Source organism: Ochotona princeps, chromosome 8 (assembly GCF_030435755.1).
Source record: "Ochotona princeps isolate mOchPri1 chromosome 8, mOchPri1.hap1, whole genome shotgun sequence".
Lineage (NCBI taxonomy): Eukaryota > Metazoa > Chordata > Mammalia > Lagomorpha > Ochotonidae > Ochotona > Ochotona princeps.
This window is the reverse complement of record NC_080839.1, coordinates 40,384,601-40,406,507: the sequence shown is the minus strand read 5'-3', so window position 1 is coordinate 40,406,507 and position 21,907 is coordinate 40,384,601. Positions and strand designations below refer to the sequence as shown.

General features: G+C 44.8%; 1 protein-coding gene across 2 annotated transcripts in view; it reads left to right on the top strand.

Annotated features, from left to right (window-relative positions):
• SPRED2 (sprouty related EVH1 domain containing 2) overlaps positions 1 to 21,907 on the top strand; it is a 121,585-nt gene that overhangs the window by 78,667 nt on the left and 21,011 nt on the right. For both annotated transcript variants that reach the window (XM_004580089.2, XM_058667892.1), the window contains exons 2-4: positions 9,126 to 9,303; positions 17,194 to 17,362; positions 19,887 to 19,951. In XM_004580089.2, coding sequence (XP_004580146.1) covers positions 9,126 to 9,303; positions 17,194 to 17,362; positions 19,887 to 19,951 — 412 coding nt within the window. The remainder of the gene's footprint in view (positions 1 to 9,125; positions 9,304 to 17,193; positions 17,363 to 19,886; positions 19,952 to 21,907) is intronic.

Sequence of the window (21,907 nt, the reverse complement as noted above, 5' to 3'; positions counted from 1 at the left end):
CATTCTGAATCAACACTATATGCTAAGCAAGGTCTGTAATTTGAATCAGGAACCACTAACCTATAAGCATAGTATTTTTGCAGTAAAATTTCAACAGGAAAATAAAAATACTAGAGGCTCAGGTCTAATAATACTCTTGACTTCTTAGGATTGATTCTGAAGAATGATTGGTAAGTTACTACATTTAATAATCAATCATTTTAAATATGCTAGTAGTGTCTTTCATGATAAGAGAGAAAATGGCCCCTTCTGATGTGTGCACCAGAGCGTAGTGTGTGGGTGAGTAGATTTATTTATATGCTTCTGTGTAGCTAGGTAGCATCAACAATAAAGATGCTGGCTTATCAGAGGCATGCGAGGATAGGCATGCCCCCACCACCCCCTCTCGGGCTGGAGCTGGGACATGGGGGATTAAATGGCTTTACAGAGCCCGCTGGTACAATGCTACAGGGTGGTGGCAGGGGACCGGGGTGGGGAATCTCAAAAACATTTTCTAGTGGCTTCATGCATAGATAGCAACTGAGCTAAACCCCATGAAGGAGAAAAACCTGTTCACACCCACACACGCCACACCACCATCACCATAACCACGGTTTGGGGCTCTACAGTTTGAGTAGGACGCTTGGGTTTTAGACTCAATGATTCACGCATGAGGGTAAGCTCGCCAGTCATTGTAAAGCAAGGACCCAACACCACCCTGCCGCAACATGTACACACACCTTTTAGCTTTCATTGTACCACACCATGGTTCCGCTCCTGAACTCATTCCATACCATTAAAAATAAATACCTAAAACATAGCCACCCTGGGTTGCGATCCTCTGGGCGAGGAGGAGGGCCCTTGTGGGGTGTCCCAGGCGGGCTGGGTTCCAGGAAGATTGATGAGCCTGTTTTCTTCTGTTGGTAAATCTGTTTGTCAGCATCTTGCCCGGCACCGGTGAGTTCAGGTTAAAGCATCAGTACCTGTTCAAGTTCACCGATTGTTTAACTAACATATACAGGGAGGAGGCAGGGCTGACTTCACTGATGTTAAACAACTGCGGGGCAGCCTTTTTCCCAGGGGATCTTAGCCCACTTTTGTACTTCCCGGACTTAGAAGTCATGCAAACCAGCCTTCTTGGCAGCCAGTGTTTATTGCTCGGAACCTTTCTTCCTAGTACTGTGAGAGCTCGTGCCTCCACATCTGGTGTCTTTGCAGTCAAGCCTAGCAGGAGACCCTGTGGGCTTTCCTTAGATGGTTTCTGTAGCGGCCCGCCCAGCCACATGTGTGGTGCACATTTTGGTAGTTATTTCAGAGACCACCTTTCCTGCCACATTAGGCATGCAAAGCTGATGCTCTGTCTCTTAGGGGCTGTGCTGAAAACTTCAGATTGGATCAGTCATCTTGCCCAAGAAGTTCAAAATACATCCCTAAATCCTGGACGATGCATTGAAAAATTCTTAAATATTTGATTGTTACAACGAGTACCCCCCAAGACCTCCATCAAATCCAAGAGAATGTAACTAGCGTCTTTAGCTTCTCTACACATTTTTAAAATTTTTGTTTGTTTCTTGTTTGTTTATTGGCAAGTCAGAAATACTGGGAGGGGGAGAGACAGAGAGGAAGATTTTCCATCTGTTGATTCACTCCGCAAGTGGCCGCAGTGGCCGGAATGGCCGGAGCTGAGCTCATCCGAATTCAGGAGCCAGAAACTTCCTCCAGGTCTCTCCCACATGGGTGCAGGGTTGCAAGGCTTTGAGCCGTTCTTGACTGCTTTCCCAGGCCACAAGCAGGGAGCTGGATGGGAAGCAGGGCGGTCGGGATTAGAACTGGTGTCCATATGGGATCCCGGTGCGTGCAAGACGAGAACTTTGGCCACTAGGCTCCCACACTGGGCCCTTCTCTACACATTTAACTACTGAAATCTTCATTGATTGTTATGATCGCCAGGCATATATATGTATTTCATATTCACATATATTTCATGCATACAAGATTTGATGAAATCACAGAGCCTGTGTCAATTACGGGCACAAGGAAAATCGGGCAAGGGTGTATGTGATTAGAACGAGGTGCCGTGCCTGGCTTTCCAGGTGGAGGGCAGTGTTGTATTTCATTCAACTGGAGTCTGGGAATTGGGCTAGAGAAACTGGAATCTCACCTAATCCCTCTCCAGGTCTGCTAAAGTGGGGAAGAGGGGAGGAAGTGAGTCCCATGTTTAGCCTAATACAGTGATAAAAGAGCTGTATAATCAGAGAAGGGCCCTTGGAAGGTGAGACACAGGGGGTGAAGTATTTATGGCAGATATTAAAGTCTCAGTCTCCGTCCCTAAAAGACACCCCAGGGGAGGGGAAGGAACCTCCTCCCAGATGGCAGGCAGAATTCTCCGCTGCAGGTGTGGGTGCACATTGTACCTGCAAAGCTGCCCTTTGTAAACTTGACTTCCACCGGTAGTGGCCAGAGGTCTGTTTCAGATGTTCTACTATCAAGAGCCCAGGAGTTTTTCTCTGTCCCTCCATTCGGGGTAGCTGAGAAGGGCAGGTATTCTAGAAACCCACTCCTCAGAGACCGGGAAGCTGGTGTGCAGAGAACCTGTGTGTAGTCTGAGGCTACAAGGGCTCAAACCTCTCTAACTTTGGCATCTGCTTGATTGATCACTCTATCTTCATTTATTTATTGGAGAGACAGATTTTACATCCACTGGTTCATTCTGCAAAAGCCTGCAATAGCTGGGGCTGGGCCAGGACAAAGTCGGGAGCACAAAACTCATTCTTGAGTCTCTCACATGGTGACCTTGGGGACCGAATCACTGGAGCCACCACCTGCTCCCAGCCAGGACTGGAATCCAGGTGGGTTTTACCTGCTGCGTCAAACACCTGCCCCATTACTGCTTTTAAAGAACAAGGTCCATTTCTTTCTTCATGCTACAGAGGAAGAAACTGAAACTCAGAAATAGGATTCTTCCTTTGATGAGCAGGTCAGAATTCCCCGCGTGGGAAACATGTTCTTCAGGTGGCATGGTGCTGTCTGTCACTGCATCCTGCAGTCCCTTGTGTACTTTCAGCCCAGGTGAGGCCCACTACTTTCTGTTGTTTCCTTTTGCTTCATTTTAATGTATTTATCTGAGAGGCAGAGACAAAGAAAATGCTTCCTTACACTGCTTCACTGCCCCAGATGCCCCACAACAGCTGGGGGTGGGCCAGGCCAAAGCCAGGAATTCAATCCTTGAGTCTCCCATGTGGGTGGCCGGAACCAAAACAAACCTAAGCACTTGAGCCATTCCTTGCTGCCTCCCAGGTTGTGGTGCCCAGCAGAAAGCTGACCATGGAACCAGGATTCAGACTTGAACCCTCCACTCCAGAAGGAGACACATCCCAATCAGTATGTTCATCACTAGGTCAACACCCATCCCCCAGCCTGCTTGAAATGTAGAGAAAGCTTAAACTGAGAGTTAGACTTTCTGTTTAGCAGCGCTACTTGCTGCTTTGAAATTGTTCTTTTTGCCTTCCTGTGTGGCCGTTGGCTGCTACCTGCCTCATCTGTTTATAGTGCCGTCTCAGGAACACAGCGGGCTCTAAAACACAGGGTTTTTTCCTTCAAGAAACTTCATTAAAAATGGAAGATTCCCCCATTCCAGCCGGTTTCACCCATGGCAGACCTAGAGAATATGGTCCTGTTGGAATGGCAAGTAGTCAGACACCATCTATGATGGCACTGATGGGAAGTGCTCGGCTCCAGTTCAGCTCCTGCAGCTCTGTGGAACTGGTGTGCGTGTCCTTGTCAGGAGTTTTACCAGGGCCTCACCACTGGGACAGCAGTTTATGATTTCAGAAGCCTTTTTAAAATTGTCCCGGTTTGTTATTTTTGACAGTGTTTAGCATGTCTTGGAATTGTTTTCTGAGACATACCAGCAGCATTTTGCTTGTACACATTTAAACAACGAACTTGCCCTGCCCTTCCTGCTTTGTCGCCTCACCCCACCCATGCATCTGTTTTAAGCAGATGTTGTTTGATTCTTTCCAGAAAGTGGGGGAGGGAAGGTGGGAAGGGAGCTTTCCTCCTTCTACCTTTCTGCTGGTAGCGTTCATTGGCATTTCGGTTCTGGGCAGGATGACATGCCTGAGTAACGTAAATACGGTGCAGATAAGAAGCAGCTGGCATGGGGCCATTGCAGCTGGACGACCCGGACATCCTAGTAACACTCAGTGCATAGCACTGGCTGGAGGGGCTGTCACTGCCGGAGGGGGCTTCTGCACTCCCAGCCTTTCTCTCTTGAGTCCCCCACCCCACACACACCCCAGCACTGAGGCGCCTGTGTGCTCAGGAATCAGACTGGAAGGAGAAGCCGCAGACCAGAACGCCAGCAGGGGCCCTAGTGAACAGAGAGGGGTGGGGGCAGGTTTTGGAAATAAGTTTGTGGCGCTAACCTAAGTAATGCAAACTTCCCCTTTTCATGTTTACTTAATTCCCTCAAGGACGGGAGACGTGCACACAGCTGCACAGGAGGCGAGTTAACGCGTGTTCTCACAAGAGGTGTCTTGGGTATAAGTCCTCACCTTGGCCATTTCCTGTGGAGATGAGCCCGGAGAACTGCCCGGGACACAGTTTGGAAAATTACACATCCTGAAAGCCCTTGGTTTTTCTGGAATAAATTGGATGATCGTTCTCTGGAACTGTTTGTATGCAACGATCTAAACAAATGCTATCAGCTATTCGTGACTAACTCCTAGGAGTTCAGGGAACACGCACAGGGGGCCGTAATGATTGGATTATTGATGGGTGTGCTTGTGCAGGCTGAGGTTTTCATTCAATTTTCCTGTTAATGAAAAGAGAACCTTCACAGCTATCCCAATTAAGCTGTGTGGTTCAGAAGCAAATGACTATTGAGCACTTTAAACATAAAAACAGGGATTCTATTAGCTACAAATAAATTTTTAAGCCTTTATGTTGTGCTGTGTATTTAACCATTTCATTCACACTGTATTATGCGTCAAGGACTATGTTAGACTCTAGGGATACATACTATGGTGAACATCAAACACCATTTTCCTGCTTTTATGGAGTCTTTAATCCTCCAGGGCCAACATCCAGTTCCAGGAAAAGGCTGTTGAGATTTCTAAGAGACGCAGAGTGCCACAGCGTGAAGAAGGGATGGGACGTATTCTCTGGTAGAGGGACCTCGGGCAGAGCTCTGCATAGAGTAAGGGAATGAGCCTCGTTGGTGTATGGAGACAAGGGCAAGAAATAGGATTTTAAGGACAAGAAATCACCGAAGTCAAAGGCCCTGAGGAAGGCAGGTGCTTAGCATGGAGGGCAGTGAAACTTTGGCCCTAGGGACCAAAGTACAACGAATGCAAAGGACAAGAATAGGATGCGGGCCAGATAGAGGCTTTGACTCAGAGTAATACAGAAAACTCCTGGAGGATTGTTGGAGGAGAGTGTCGTGATCTCACCTGTCGGGTTTCGGGACAAGTGAGCCACTGTGGAAGAGAGGAGGCCAATCCAAAGGCTGCTGCAGTGATCTCCGTGGAAGGTGGTGACTGCAAGGATCCAGGCAGTGTCTGTGAAGGTGGCCAGAGGTGAACTCTGGCTGTGTTAGGAAGGGACTGGGAAAGAGGAGCCCAATCCAGTGCATGTTGGTTTGAGATGCGTGTTAGACATCCAAGCAGAGAATCACATAGGTTGAGGTCTCCAGTGGCTTGAGCCCCAGGGAAGAAGCTTAGTGGGATTGGCTGTGCATTTCTCAAGAACTTTGGAAAAATGGATTTAAAAGTTTGTTTTTAGGGGCCCAGCACAGTAGCCTAGTGGTTAAAGTCCTTGCCTTCCACGTGCCGGGTGGGCACCGATTCTAATCCTGGCAGCTCATCCAACTCCTTGCTGTGGCCTGAGAAAGCAGTCGAGGATGGCCCAAAGCCTTGGGGCCCTGCCACCCTTGTGGGAGACCCAGAAGAGACTCCAGGCTCCTGGTTTCAGTTCGGCTCAGCTCCAGCCATTGATTGTGGTCACTTGGGGAGTGAATCATCGGACTGAAGATCTTCCTCTCTGTCTCTCCTCCAAAATAATAATAATAATAATAATAAAATCTTTTTTCAAAAGTTTGTTTTTAGTGCAAAAAGTTCTTTTTTTTTTTTATAGTACACATTTTCCATGAACTTTTAAAAGTCCCCCTCCCCACCACACACACATACCTTGTGTTTAAGAGGAAGAGTTGGCTCTAGTTTGGATTGTAAATGAAGGAAAGGCGCAAAGAAGGGGAGGGCACTGCATGAAGGAGAGGCGTGGTGCTAGGTGAGGATCCAAGGTCTTCATGCATTGTGTCTTATTCCATTATCTAAGAGCAAGGTGGGAGTCCATGCAAAATTGTCTTCTTGGGAACAGATTGGGGAACTGTAGCAGGATGCCGTGCAGCACCGAACGACTCACTTGAGATGAGTGGTTATGAATTTTAAGAGAAGGCCTAGGAACGTAGTAGAGTTGGACTTTTTCCGCCTCTACGTGTTCAGCAGCCTGGGTGGAAAAGGTAGACAGATGGTAGAATTTAGTTGGTTGGATTGTTCCAGGCAGTTACAGTGAGGAAAGAGAAGGCAAAGGAGTGCCATGATAGACCATGGAATTTAAATGGAATAGAATATCAAGTGAGGGCACAGGACCTACAGGGAGCAGGATAAGCAGGGTTGTGGGCACCAGTGGGGGAAGAAGATTTCTGGGGTCTGGAGAGAACTTTGCAGAGTTAGAAGGTGATGGTTACAGAGCAAGATGCTTACAATTGGGTATGGACATGGTATAGATGTTAGTAATGACTAGATCAAGGAGTGATCCAGTCATGGGTAGCTATGATGAGGTGTTAAGGGCATTGGAAGGGAAAAGTTGCAGAAATTGAGTGGCTAAGGAATTGGAAGGATCCTCAAAGCCAGTAATGAAATGAGCAAGAATCATAGCAGCGACTGGTACAGAGCTTGGACGACAATGAGCCCAGTAGCTTCGGTCTTTAAGCAAGGAGAGGAAATGACCTGGTGGTCTTTGGTAGAACATTGAGGAATGGTAGTGGAATACGCTGTCTGGTGTATGGATTTAAACTGGAAGGATGATGAGTAGTCTGAAGCCACAGTAAGTGTCCCAATCCACATCTCATCTGGTGGGAGCAAAATGGGAGAAAGAGCATCCTGTGACGAATGGGCCACAGAAGCCCAGCTAAGAACCACCTTTCATTTAGGCTAAGAGAACGAAAGAATATTATGTGAGGTCCTTAGAGCAGTGCAGTTCCTGGGAACAGACAGTAGAATGCTGGTTCCTAGGGGCTGAGGTGGCATGCGGAAGGAATTGGGAGGTGAACATAGAATATGAGTGCATCAATTTGGGACAATGGGACAAAGCTCTGGGGATGGATATTGGTGGTTATTGAGTAACAGTGTGAAGGTACTTAATGTCACCCAAGAGAAATGGCAAATTTTATTTATGTATGTTATGTATGTTGTACTACAACTTCAGGAACAAAAGGGAATTGGGGTTGGCATTTGGCACAAGAGTTTCTAGAGTCAAGTCCCCACTGTGTTTCCCATCCAGCTTTCTGCTAATACATGGCATAGGAGGCAACATGATACAGTTCAAGTACTTGGGTCCTTACCATACACATGGGAGCCCCAGAAGAAATTTCAGGCTCCCAGCTGTGGCCTGGTCCAGCCCTAGCTGTTGAGGGTATTGGGAAAGTATGCCACAAGATGGATGGCTTCAGTATGCCCTCCTATCTCCTCTCTCTCTCTCTCAAGTAAATAATTCTTTAAGTTACTAGTTGTGTTTAAAGTTGACAAATAAAAGTAATAGAGGAGGGCCGGTGCTGTTGCATAGCAGTTACAGGCACCATCTGTAGTACCAGTATCCATATGCACTGAGTTTGAGTTAAATCCTGGCTGCTCTATTTCCACCCAGCTCCCTGCTAATATGGGTGTGGGAAAGCAGTGGAGGACGGCCTGAAGTCCTTGGACTCCCTGAACCTATGTGGGAGACCCGGAAGAAGCTTCTGGCTCCTGACTCCTGGCTTCAGACCAACCCAACTCTGGTTGTTGTGGCCATTTCGGAAATGAACCAGAAGCATGTCTCTCCTTCTCTTTCAAGAAAATTAATAAATCTAAAAAAAAAAAAAAAAAAAAACCAGCAAATAAAAGGGGTAGAGATGAGAATGGGAAAGTGATGGGACCTTGAGTTAAGCTTCACAGTACAAGGGGAGTTGAGCAGTAAGTGGGGTAAACAGGGATGTGGGACAGAGGGACTTGTCTCCATGACCCCAGGCCAGTTACACTGGGCAGGCTCTGGGCACTGGGCTGAAGGACAGGAGGATTCCGTGTTCCTCCGTGTCTTTGTTACCCTGGGGTCTGGCACAGTGCCTGGTGCATACAAGCTGTGAATAGCTGTTTAAGTTAAAAAAAAAAAAATCCTGTCTCAAGAAAGAAAACAGCAAGTGAGAATTTAATGGTCTTGCTGAAAATCCAAATAAATTTCCCTCAAAAGTGATGAAGAATGAAAAGAAGCTAGAGTTGGTCTCTGGAGGAGAAAAGATTTTTGGCACAAGTACAAAAGAACTTATTGCAAAATTCAAGTTTTTAGACTGGAAAAAAAAGCCATAAACAGAAGGCTACAGTTATGTAAAAAGTTATTGAATTGAAATATTTGCCACCTTATATAAACAAGTACCTGATGAATTTGTGACTTAAAGAAGATAATCATTCCTATGTTAAGATTATTAACTTTAAAAAGTATTAAAATTCGGTCATCACTATAAGTTTAAAATTTGAAACTATAATGCTGTAAAGATTTGTCTTCCAGCTTACAGACACCCAGTTATAGGGATCAGCTCATTTCATTTTCAAAACATCAAGTATAAAGAATGTACTATGCATACATCTTCAAATTTTTGTTACTAGTTATCTTTTTAAAAAAAACTGTACTTTTATATTGAATGTAATTTTTTTGTTGTTGTTGAAGCCCTAGAAATTTGAGATGGCTCACCATCCATGGTTGCTGCGTGACCTAGGTTTTCTCTGGACACGTCCATAAAAGTGCTAGCTGGGGGGTCTTGTTGCTTTGTGAACCGTATTCCGCAGCTACCAGACCATTGTCATGCCCCGTTCTTCTTGTTGTTGTCGTTTTAGTGACAGCTATATTGTGCGTGTCAAGGCTGTGGTTATGACCAGAGATGACTCCAGCGGGGGATGGTTCCCACAGGAAGGAGGCGGGATCAGTCGCGTCGGGGTGTGTAAGGTCATGCACCCCGAAGGCAGTGGACGAAGCGGCTTTCTCATCCATGGTGAACGGCAGAAAGACAAGCTGGTAATGGTAGACACAGCGCGCGTGGGCATTGCATTAGCAATGACTGACTTGCCTATGTTAGATTGCAGTTCTCTCCTACTATGTTTTCTTTTGTTCCCCCCGCTTCCCTTTCCTTACTTCAAACTCTTGTTTAAACTTCAAAAATTGGAACCCAGGAGCTAGTGCCAAATTTGCAAAACACAGCCCTCCTTTTCCAGGAAAACTCAAATGCTTATGAGTATTCCATTGACCGAGGTGTCCGTCATTGAAGGTATTCACAGCTGAACTATACTCTTCATTATGAATCACATTTCTTGAATCGCAAAGTAGGGTTTACTCAAGGAGCATACCATTGAGGTTTGGATCATGAATGGTAAAATTCAAAGGCAAGCTGTCCTCTGACATTTGGCTATTTGTTAATAAATATTTACCTGAAAGACACCGTAGCTATTGTCTCATAAGATAATGAAAAAAAAATGTTCTGGAAAAGGAAGTAATGGAAAGTAGTGCTGTTGTCTTTCTAGAAATAATTACACATTTTTATGAATACATTGTTTGGGATGTAATCATGATCTCCAAGGGTAGAAGGGCTGGGCATCTATAACCTACAATCAGCAAGGGCTTGGCTTGCCCAGTTCTTTGTCATGAGGGAATCTGGATAGAAAAAAGAAAACTTACATGTCCAAAGTTGTTTGAAATTAGTGGCCACAAATGTGGGTGAGCATTATCCCATTTTTATTAGAGCATTGAGTGTGCGCTCAGAAGCCACCAGATGGGTCGGAACATGCAGGGTTGTACAGGATCTCACAGATATTGCGAAAGGGCCGAAGATGTTGGTGTCACCTCTGAGACCCACAGTGTGTCACATGTACATTTGTAGTCACAATCATTCATTGTAGTTTAAAAAGCTACAAAATAGCTAAGTACAACTTGCGAGTGATACATAAGAATTAGCAGAAATGCTGATTCATACTTGAGTCATTTCTGGAAATTTAGAGGGAGAAAATAGCTAATCTTAATGTCTGTGCATGAAATTCCCATTCATAGTCAAACAGTGAAGACATTCTCATTTATAACATTTTTGTAATAAGGACCTTGTAGCCACATTACCAATACAAAGTAAAATGACTACCTGTTTCTCTAGCATTTACCATGTACTAACTATGTGTCATTCCTGCTGTACTTATAGTAACCTTCAGAATTATGATTGAAATTAAGATTCAGAAAGATGCTTTGGTCTTGGTGACTCATTTTGGGGGCCTGGAACCAGTATTTGACACTGTCTGTACCCAAACATGTAGCAGGGTCACACATGCACAAGTCAGCTTTAGCCCTTGGATGAGGGATTTTTTCTTGTACCTGTTTTAATTTTTGAGTTGATATGATCAGAGCTCACTAGTACTTCAGTGACATCCCTATCTACCCAGCTGCATCTTTCCGTTCGTCACTTTGCTTGTTTCTCTCTCTGTGTGTCTCTCTCTGTCTCTCTCTCATACACACACACTCTATCTGTCATACACACACCTTTGGCAATAGGATGAGTCCCTCTTTGGCCTCCTAAATGTAATGCTTCTCCCCTTGGAAGGGAATGAGCTTGTAGGGAGGTCTTGCATAGGAGTCAGGTTGTTGAGGGAAGACACTCTTCCTCCCACCTCTCCCCAAAAATGAAATGACCCATTTTTAGGAAATACTGAGTGACAGGGGTGGGAGTGCTCAGTATTCCAGTGTGGATTTGAAGAACCCTGTCTGACAGCACAGAGTTGTCTGTGTTTTTTCTGGTGTAGCTTAGGCCTGGGATTCGGCACCTTGTTGGGACTGTTATGTTTTCATTATATGCTGAGGCCTGTGAGCTGCCATGGTTTGTGTGGAGGAAGCCTGGACTGCATTCACAGGTAGACATTCAGGTGATTTTTGATTAGGTGGGGACTGTCAAGCTTTCCTGAGAAATCGTGTGTGACTCAAGAGGTTCTGAGTTGACTTTGACATTTGGTGGATTGTAGGAGCTTACTCCTGAAATCCTGCAAGGAATCGCCTTAGGAAGATTAAGCACAACATCTAGCAGGTTCACCTCCAGCAGATGGGTCATTTGGCCCCTGCCTACCTGTAGGGCAGTGAGATTTCTCATGTTACACTGGGTGGGACTTGGAGATTATAAAACTCGCTTTGAAGGACAGTTTGGCAGGATTTTCTGTTTGAATGTCTGTACCTTTAACTTAACAGTTCATATCCAGAAACACTAACCCGTGAAATTCATTTGTAGCAGAGGTTCTTCATAAAATTCATGGGAAAGGGCCCGGCGGCATGGCCTAGCGGCTAAAGTCCTCGCCTTGAAAGCCCCGGGATCCCATATGGGCGCTGGTTCTAATCCCGGCAGCTCCACTTCCCATCCAGCTCCCTGCTTGTGGCCTGGGAAAGCAGTTGAGGACGACCCAAAGCTTTGGGACCCTGCACCCGTGTGGGAGACCCGGAAGAGGTTCCAGATTCCCGGCATCGGATTGGCGCGTACCGGCCCGTTGCGGCTCACTTGGGGAGTGAATCATTGGACGGAAGATCTTCCTCTCTGTCTCTCCTCCTGTCTGTATATCCGGCTTTCCAATAACAATAAACATCTTTTAAAAAAAAAAAAAATTCATGGGAAAAATGTATAATCAAATAACATTGTAACGTTGGATTATTTGAGAATTTGTTTGTTTGAAAGACAAAGTGACAGAGAAAGAAGGGGAAATGGGAGCATGCATCTGCTGGTTCACTCCCCAAATACCTGCAACAGCTCAGGATGGGCCAGGCCAAAGTTAGGTGCCTGGAACTCCATCGGAATCTTCTCACAATGGTGGCAGGGATCTAAGCACTTGAGCATCAGCTGCTGCCCCCCAAGGTGCATTAGCAGGAAACCGGATTGGAAGCAGAGGAGTAGGGACTTGAACCAGGTTCTCTGGCGTGGGATGCCTTCCCCTCAAAATTTTTTGCACCAAAATTAACTTGTCTTCTAATTCCACTTCTGTGAGCTTTGTGAAGCACCTCTGTTCAGAAAGATTTATGGATAGCAGCAGTTCTTAAACATTTCCTGTCTCAGGATCCCCTTATATACTCTTAAAAACATATCAATATTTACTACATTAGAAATTAAAGGGAAGTGAAGACAGTACTGTTACTATAAACGACAGTTTAATGGAAATAGCTATATGATTTTTTCAAAACCAAAATAGTTAATGAGAAGAATTGTTTGGTTTCTCACTTTTGGAAATTATTTAAATGTTTTATTTCATAGCAAACAGCTGAATTCTAACATCTAATAGATATGGAAAATGTACTCGAGTTTTTAATGGTTGTTCTGGATGATGAAAAAACACCAGGTATAATCCCATAAGTAATTGGAAGAAGGAGAAATATTGATAGCTTTTCAAATGATTATTATAATTATTTGATCCTACAACAGAACTGAACCTAAAGTACTTTCTTACATGTTGAGTCTAAAGCCAGACCGTGAACTCTTCATACTCTGTTACATTAAAATTTCCTGGTTCATCTTTCACTTTGAGTAGAGCTTTCACTCATGACTGATTTTATAACATTATGTATTAGTCATCTGGAAAATAATGGTTTACCAAGTTAAGCACGTCTTACAAATGTTGACACATTTCATTCTACAGTGTCAAAAACTCACATTTCTTCTTTTTTTTTTTTTCTTTTTTTCTTAAGATTATTTATTTGAAAGGCAGAGTTACAGAAAGAGAGGAAGAGAGTTCTTGCATGCATTGGTTCATTCCCTGGTGGCTGCAACAGGCAGAGCCAGACCAATCCAAAACCAGGAGCCTGGAACTTCCTCTAGGTCTCCCACACGGGGGCAGGGGCCCATTGGCTTGGGCCATGTTTTGCTGCTTTCCCAGGCACATTAGCAGGGAGCTGCATTGAAGTGGCTTAACTGAGTCTCAAACTGGTGCCCATAGAGAATGCCAGCGTTGCAGAAGGTGGCTTAACCTGCTCATCCCACAGCACTAACCCCAAAAGTCACATTTTTAAATTATCACCTCTGATCTCATTAGGCAAGTCTTTAAGTATGGGGAAGCTGTCCACAATTCTCATTTTCCTTTGAAAATTTTATTTTATTGTTGCCAAACAATACTTCACCTGTTTTCCTTGAAATGACAAGTTCACTTGGTTCATTGATAAATCTCTGCCAGGAGCCTAGCACAGTGGCTTAATGGCTAAATCTTTGCCTTACACATGCTGGAGTCCCATATGGGCGCTGGTTTGTGTCCCAGTTATTCCACTCCCCATCCACCTCCCTGCTTGTGGCCTGGGAAAGCAGCAGAGGACAGCTTCCAGACCATGCACCTGAGTGGGAGACCTGGAGGAGGCTCCTGGCTTCTAATCAGCTCAGCGCTGGTTGTTGCCACAACTTGGGGAGTGGCCCAGTGGATGAAGGATGCTTCTCTCTGTCTCTCCTTCTCTCTGTAAATCTGCATTTCCAATAGAAAATAAATCTTAAAGAAAAAAGAAATATCTGCCAAAATGTTCAAGTCTAAATATCCCTAGCTGGTCTGTCACTCATCCTTCAAATAAAAATGACGATTCTTGAGAAAGAGCATGTAGCTGAGCTGCCACAGGAGTCCTCTCCTTGTGACAGTTGCCTGCCTTACTCATGCACCAGAAAAGTAAAGGCTGTTGGAAATACTCTTCCTTTCCAGCAGTGCGATTGTGCAGAGCAGGTGTGAAAATCAGTTGTGTATACTTCCCTTTTGTCACACGAAATAAAAGGTGTGTACTGGAGGGTCAAGACACAATGGTGGTCACTGCTTCCTCAAGGACAGTGCTCAGTGAAGCTGACATTTTTATTGAGACGTGTCACAGTCAAGAATAAGGTGTCAGTGCAGCCCCGTGGTCCCTAGACTGCCTGCTACAGCACAGTGTGCTCCCGCACCGTCCCTCTGTTCCCACAGGGAAGAAGGCAAGGATGACTTGTTAGGATCATGAAGGTCCTCTTCCTGTCCTGGACTCTCAAAGAGCCTGGGAGTGTGGAAGGCTCCCAAGAGCCCACAGACCAAGCTTCAAAAACTATTCATGTGAGGCGTAAACTGAAGTACCGTGTGAATGACCGTCCATGTGTAGGGAGTGGTTGACTGAAACTGTTACATCTACACGAAGGAGTATTATGCAACCATTGGACAGAGGCCTTGTCACCTTCCCATGTTTTCAGGGAAAATAAAAGGCAAGATGCAAGACAGTATATAGGTATGGCTATATTGAAACACACAGACTTAAAGGGACTGCAGAGGGAAATGGAGCTGCACCCACCATGTTGACCCACCACGGGGTAGGAAGGGAGAAATGAGCCACAGTAGAGCTAGCTCATCTAAATTACTTAAATCTTTTGCAGTATGTATTTTTTGTATTGTTTTTTAAGAACATCCAACAAGAGTATGATCTCCTCATAATCTTGTTTTAGAAGATATTTTTTGAAGCCTTTATTGGGTTTCAAGATAATGCCTACTAGTGTGCCCCAAAGCTGCCCAGAGGGTTTGGAAGATTGAGGTCTCCCAACTTTTTCATCTTTATTGTTAAATTTAGATCCATGATGATGCTATTTTACTCAACAGAGCATAAAGTGGTAGTATCTTCTTTCCCTGCCCCTCGCTTAATTTAGGTGACAAAACTTTAAAGACAATATACCTTTAGAATAATTTTAAAGTTGGAAAATGTCAAGCAAAGCCTAATTTTCTTTCTACCCTAAATATAAAGAGAAACTAATAGTCTTTGTTTTTACAAAAAGTTTATTTTGAGACTTTGAATTGAGACTATTAAATTCTAAAATAGATAACATTTGTTAGTTAAAGCCTTGGATATTTGGATTTCCCCAATTTGGAATGGGGCTGGGCTAACATTTAATCATTGCACTATTCTTAGGGGAAAATGGCCATAATAAGCAATTTAATCATAAATAGAATTGTGTGAGGGGGCTGTTGTCCTATTTCAATACAATGTAATGAAGTTAGCTACTTGGTACTGCTATTTCATGTGCCAATTTGAATATTGTCCTCATTTATCAAGTTAGGGAACATTTATTAGGCAGCATTTAACTCTTTTTTACTCTAATATATTAAATGTGGAACTTTGCTGAAGTGTGAGCAAAGCTATGAGAACTTAGCAGAATCAGAGCAGGTGTTTAGCTGCATCCCATGTCAAGCTGCTGAAATTTGTTTTTTAAGGGTTTTTTTTTTTTTTTCCAAAGTCAAATATACAGAGAGGAGGAGAGACAGAGAGGAAGATCTTTCATCCACTCATTCACTCCCCAAGTGACAGCAACAGCCAGAGCTGAGCCAATTCGAAGCCAGCAGCCAGGACTCTTCCAGGTCTCCCACACGGGTGCAGAGTCCCAAGGCTTTGGGCCATCCTCAACTGCTTTCCCAGGCTACAAGCAGGGAGCTGGATGGGAAGCGGGACAGCCAGGATTAGAACCGGAGCCCATATGGGATCCCGGTGTGTTCAAGGCGAGGACTTTAGCCGCTAATCTCAAGGTGCCTGATTTTGATTCCCAGCTCTGAGTCCCAATTCTAGCTTCTTGCCAGTGCAGAAAGTAATTAGGTTCCTGTCATCATATAGGGAAGCCAGGATTAAATTATCAGCCCAGTTCTGGGTGATGAATTAGTGGATGGGAGCTTTCTGTCCCTACTTTATTGTCTATCTCTTTGATTCAAATAATTTAAACTCATAAGGTCCCAGATTTTCAATTCTATGAATATTACAGTGTCATGGTACTGCCATCACAGTTAACGTTAAGTGGTATACTTACTGCTCACTATCTCAATAGCTATCCTATTTACAGAATGATTGGACATAATGGTATTTTTGGTAATTAGCAAAATCATGAAGCTGTATGAATATTGACAATATAGTTTACAGTATGATTGCAATCCTACTTTTATTCTGTGGTATTGAATTGAACCCTGATATCTTTACCAACAGTGGCACTGTGCTAGTCACAGAGAGAGTTATTGTATGATAGTCCCTGAATCTTCCTAGTCTAGTTAGAGAGGTGAGACTAATGGCACGAAACTTTGAATAGAGAATAATAGGAAAGCAGGGTCTGAGTTAGAAAGGTGACAAGAAGGACTGCTGAGCCATACAAGACTAGAATCTGATGGTAAAACGAGTGTTACCCCTAATAATCCCATGAATTCAGGGCTTATTCATACTCAAAAAGATCAAGGATCCTGGTCAAAAGAGTGTTTAAAAGGAGTGTTCATCTAGAGGTACAACATAGTATCCTAAAAAGCTTGTTTTGAAACTAGATTGTTAGAAATTAAGATGGCTCTGGAACTCCAATATAAGTTAATGGGTGCCCAGATCAGATCAGGGTGATCGCACCTGAAATGAGGTTGACAGGAAAGATGTTGAAGGAAAAATGAAATGGACTTGCTGATGAATCGTGTAGAGGTCAGGAAGCACCGAGGAGGGCAAGATGTCTTCAAGATTTCAAGCCAGGAGAAGTGGACACAGTGGGGTTCGCATGGCTGGCTACGGGGAAGATAGAGAAAACTAGTGGCAAAAGTTTTCCAGTTCTTTGAATTGGAGATCCCACGGAGGACAGACTGAGAGCCATTGGTCTTAGGAAGGCAGTAACACAGGAGCAGGCAAAGACAAATCCTGGGACTCGGCCTAGTGCTCCCAGTCAGGGGCAGGAAGAAGAAGGAATAGGATGAAGAGGAGGCTCCTGAGGGAGGACAGCCCCACTGTAGGGCTCCCCAGAGCCAAGGGCAAAGGCCCATGAAGGACGGTTCCCTCCCAGATGGAGAGGACATGGCGGAGGGTGGTGCTGTTAGGTGCTATCTGTGAGGGCCCATTAGACTCCTGTACGCAGACACCTTTGTGGCTGCTCCACAAGTAACCAACCTATGTGTTTCAATCCTGCAGGTGGTACTGGAATGCTATGTAAGAAAGGACTTGGTCTACACCAAAGCCAACCCAACGTTTCATCATTGGAAAGTCGATAATAGGAAATTTGGACTCACTTTCCAGAGCCCTGCTGATGCGCGAGCTTTTGACAGGGGAGTGAGGAAAGCAATCGAAGACCTTATAGAAGGTACTGGACTCTTAGTGGGGCTGTGACAGCATCCCAGATCTTTCAGATCCCAGCTGGCTGCCAGCTTATGTTTATGGCTTACTTGAAGGCAGGGATTTGGGGATCAGGTCAGTAGGTGCCAAAACTTGCAAAATATCCGAGGTCATTAGAGCAGCAAAATGGGGGAATGGAGCTGGGGTTTATGGTAGATTCTTTTTGTTTTTTTTTTTTTTTTTTAAAGAAAGAACAGATTTGGGGCTCCCACGCAAATGAAGTTTTGACCAATTTCACTTTGTTCTGTCTGTTGACAGCTGTTATAAGATCTTGTCTTTTAGAAAGCTGTCTAGTTTGCCATGGCTCAGAAGCAGAGAAGGAATTCAGGCAAGCCCAGGATGTTCCAACACACACACACACACACACACACACACACACACACACGCCTCCTGCGCTCAGCTTTTCAGGACATGCCTGCCACTGCCCAGCTCCAGTTGGTGGTCAGTTTTCGTGGGAAGCGTGGCTGGAGTCCATAGGTACAAGCCCCCAGTGTCTTCACTTCATACTCGGTTGTCAGATCAAAAGGTTAAAGATGACGTAGCCAAAGCCAGGTGGAGAAAAACTATTGTCATGACACGTTAATACCAAATTCAGAATTTGAATTTTAAGAAGTCATTTTCTTAATAAGAGAGAAAAACAGACCTTAAAGGAATTAAAAAAAAAAAGTCTTGTAACTGTCATCAGAAGTAAGACTAGTCTAGCTGGAATGTGAATATTTATAGCCATGAGATGGCCAAAAAGACCTGTGTGGCAAGTTCTGTTTTTTGTTTTTTATGATTTATTTAGTTATCAGAAAAGCAGATTCACAGAAAGAGCTTCCATCTGCTGTTTCACTCCCTAAGTGGCCACAGCAACTGGAGCCGAGCCAGTCTGAGGCCAAGAGCTTGGAGCCTTTTCCGGATCTCCCACGCGGGTGCAGGGTCCCAAGGCTTTTTGGGCTGTCCTCAACTGCTTTTCCAGGCCACAAGTAGGAAGCTGGATGGGAAGTGGAGCTGCCGGGATTAGAACCGGCGCCCATATGGGATCCTGGTGCATGCAAGATGAAGTCTTAGCCACTGAACCATCACGTTGGACCCTGAAATATAGTTTTTAAACATAGCTTTTCAATGTTTAGATAAAATCACTCCTGTATTGCTGATAAAAGTTTGCTATTCATGTACTTAATCACCGAAGTCTTACGTAAAATTTGATGGTCCTACTTTTGATTATTTCCTCTGTAAACAGTTGTCTAACTGTTCTTTCTCAAGCTTGCTTGAACATTGATTGACTGGAGTAATTGAGAAACTAGAGGAAACCCTGCACATTAGTAGGCTTGCAGAGAGACCTGTGGGATTATTGAAGATTCATACATTCAACTTGAAGGCCAGAGCACAGAAAGAGAGAGGGAAAGAACAAAGAGACATCTTTTCATCCACTGGCTCACCCCTGAAATGGCTGCAGTGGCTGGAGCTGAGCCTATCTGAAGCTGGGAGCCAGGAGCTTCCCCGTGGTCTCCCAGGTGGTGCAGGAACCCAAAATGTACGTTTGAAAACACCTGGCCACAAGAAAGAGAAAGAAAAGGGAATATATTTTACTTTTCACATATCCTTCACTCATGTAAACTTAAATATGGCTTCCTTTTGAAGGGTTAGGTTGATTGACACATTAGGACATGCTCATAGGGAGGAAAGCGACTTGCAGTTCATTCCAGGATGAAGTTTGCTGGATTTTCCAACAAGGAAGGTTTACGGATGCTGTGGTGATGCAAGAGAATGTCCCTTTCATAATTATCCTTGTGGAAAGTCGCTCCTGCGCTCTGGCGTTTAGAGCATGGCATCCAAATTCAGAATGGGGGTTGATTGCACAGCTAATTCCTCAGAACTCGGTGCTGGCCCATGGGAAGCCTCCAGCTGGGAGGGAATCCAGTCACACAGGGACATATTGGCAAATCTAACATGGGCCTTCCCAGCTCTGTGCTTTCTCTGGGGAGGCTAGACATGATACATGCCCCTCGAAGGAGGGCACCAGCTCACGCTTCTCCTTCCCTGTGGTGCCTCCTGTGTGCTGCTTCCTCGCTGGCCAGTGTCATAGCTGATGGCACTGACAGAGAACACAGCAGCAGCAGGCTGAGGCAGTTTAAGGAGCACCCTGGCAGGTGCCATTCAAGAAGGTTAAGCTGGGCTCGGCAGCGTGGCCTAGTGGCTAAGGTCCTCACCTTGATCCCATATGGCTGCTGGTTCTAATCCTGGCGGCTCCACTTCCTCTCTATCTCTCCTCCTCTCAGTATATCTGACTTTGTAATAAAAATAAAATAAATCTTTAAGAAAAATAATAATAATAATAATATAAAAGAAGGTTAAGCTAAGAGCACTGCATTCCCAAATCACTTTTTTCTGCTGGTGATGCACATGGGAGAGGAATGGAATGTGGTTTTATTAAAACACATTTTTAAATGACAGGATTTGACTTAACCCCTTTGGAAACACTTTTTATTGCATCTTTGTCTTCTTAGGCTCCACGACTTCATCTTCCACCATCCATAACGAAGCCGAGCTTGGTGACGATGATGTTTTTACAGTAAGTCGCTTTTGTCCTTTTCTTTCCAGATGGATTCATCGGTAACCAAAGAAAGGTTGCGTTGAAGAGCAGGAGAGTCTGTATCTGGCACTTGGCTGCTGCTACTGCTGTTTGTTATCAGTTAGGTCTTTGTCTTGTCAGTTTTTCTTTTCTTATTTTATAGACATTCATTTGAAAAAGAGACAGAGAGAGAGGTATCGTCCATTCACTCTCTCACTCCCTAAATAGCTACAGTGGTGAGAGCTGGGCTGGGCTGGGCCAGGCAGAAGCCAGAAACTTCATCGAGGTCACCCCCATGGGTGCATAGGCCCAAGTCCTTGGGCCATCCTCCACTGCCTTCCCAGGCACATAAGCAGGAGCTAGGTGAGAAGTGGAACAGCCAGGACTCAAACTGGCACTCATATGGGATGCCAGCATTGCAGGCGACAGTTAGCTGGCTGTTCCACAACACTCGCCCCTTGTTTTTGTTGTGCTGTGTTCGCTCTTGTTTGTCACATTGCAGTGGTGATGTCCACCACACAGCATGACAGTGTCCTGGACCCGTCAAAGGTTCTGTCACAATCTTTTGTTGGGGCATGTACTGAGGCCAGCTGTCGGAACACCCACATGTACCACGGGCCTCCCTGGGTTTGCAGCTTCGCTATGCTTAGAATCCAGGCCCTGCTAATGCAGAGCCTGCAAGGAGGTAGGACAGTTGGTCACCCTTCTTGGATTCTCCTGTTAACACACATCCTGGCATTGGAGTGGGAAAAGCCTGAGGTGTGCCCTCCCTGGTGAGTAATTCAACATCTGATAAGAAAGGCCTGAAGCCCAGTTGAGGTTAGGCCCAAGTGTGCTGGGCCCGGAGAGGGCTTAGATGTTTTGACACAGGCTGAGTTAATGGGATGGAACGTGTGACAAAATGATTTCTCAGTTTGCTTCTCTATTTAAATCCTGTGCTTCTAGAAGTTAATTAACAAATAGCTCATTGCCTGCCTGCTGTGTGCTCACAGCAGTGTCGTCAGGCAGCATTTTCCAGAGCAGCGCCGTGATTCACAGTCAGAACCATTTTGCTCTGTGACCCAAGATACTCGCAAATCAAGATACCCGAAACCGAAAACTTCCTCCCGCTCCACGTTCTGAGATCTTTTTTCCATTTCTTTAAAATACTTTTTAGATTTTATTTGAAAGGCAGAGTCACATGGTAGTGGGGAAAGAGGCAGAAGTCTTCCATTTGCTGGTTCCCTTTATAATGGCCAGTGCTGGGCCAGAACAAAACCAGGAGACAGGACTTTCGTTTTGGTGCAGGTGCCCAAGCACTAGGACCACCATGTGCTTTCCCAGGCTCATCAGCAGGGAGATGGATCAGAAGTGGAGCACTAGGAAATGACCACTCATCACCAGCCACTCTGTTTTCTTTTTTTATCAAAAAAACTTTCCACCCAGGCAGGAAAATTCAGTGACTGCCTGGATACCTAACAAATGCAACAGCAACATTTTGCACATTGCTTCACTTCTGCACATGTGGTACTTACACACTTGGGAGTCTGCATGTACACACACACTCTTTCTCATCTGTCCTAAGTTCATCTCCTGTAATACTTTATACATATATTCCTAAAAAGAAGGCATTCACAGAGGGATTTGGGGGCAGTGAAACAACTCAGCAGTACTGAAATAGTGAGTGCACGTCATCATACTTTTGTGCCTGAGTTCCGAGGGGTCGGGAGCCTGTGGGCAGTTATGACGTGCCTGTGCAGCTCCGTTGGTTATAACCAACTTGGGGATGGATAGATAGGATGTTTGAATACCTCCCACTCTACAGAAAATAAAACTCAATAAAACTTTTTCTTAAAAAAAAAATAAGGCATTCTATGCAACCATAATACTGTTAACTAAGATTAATAGGGGACCAGCAGGTTAAGCCTCCCGCTGTGGTGCCAGCATCCCACATGGACAGTGGTTCAAGTCTTGGCT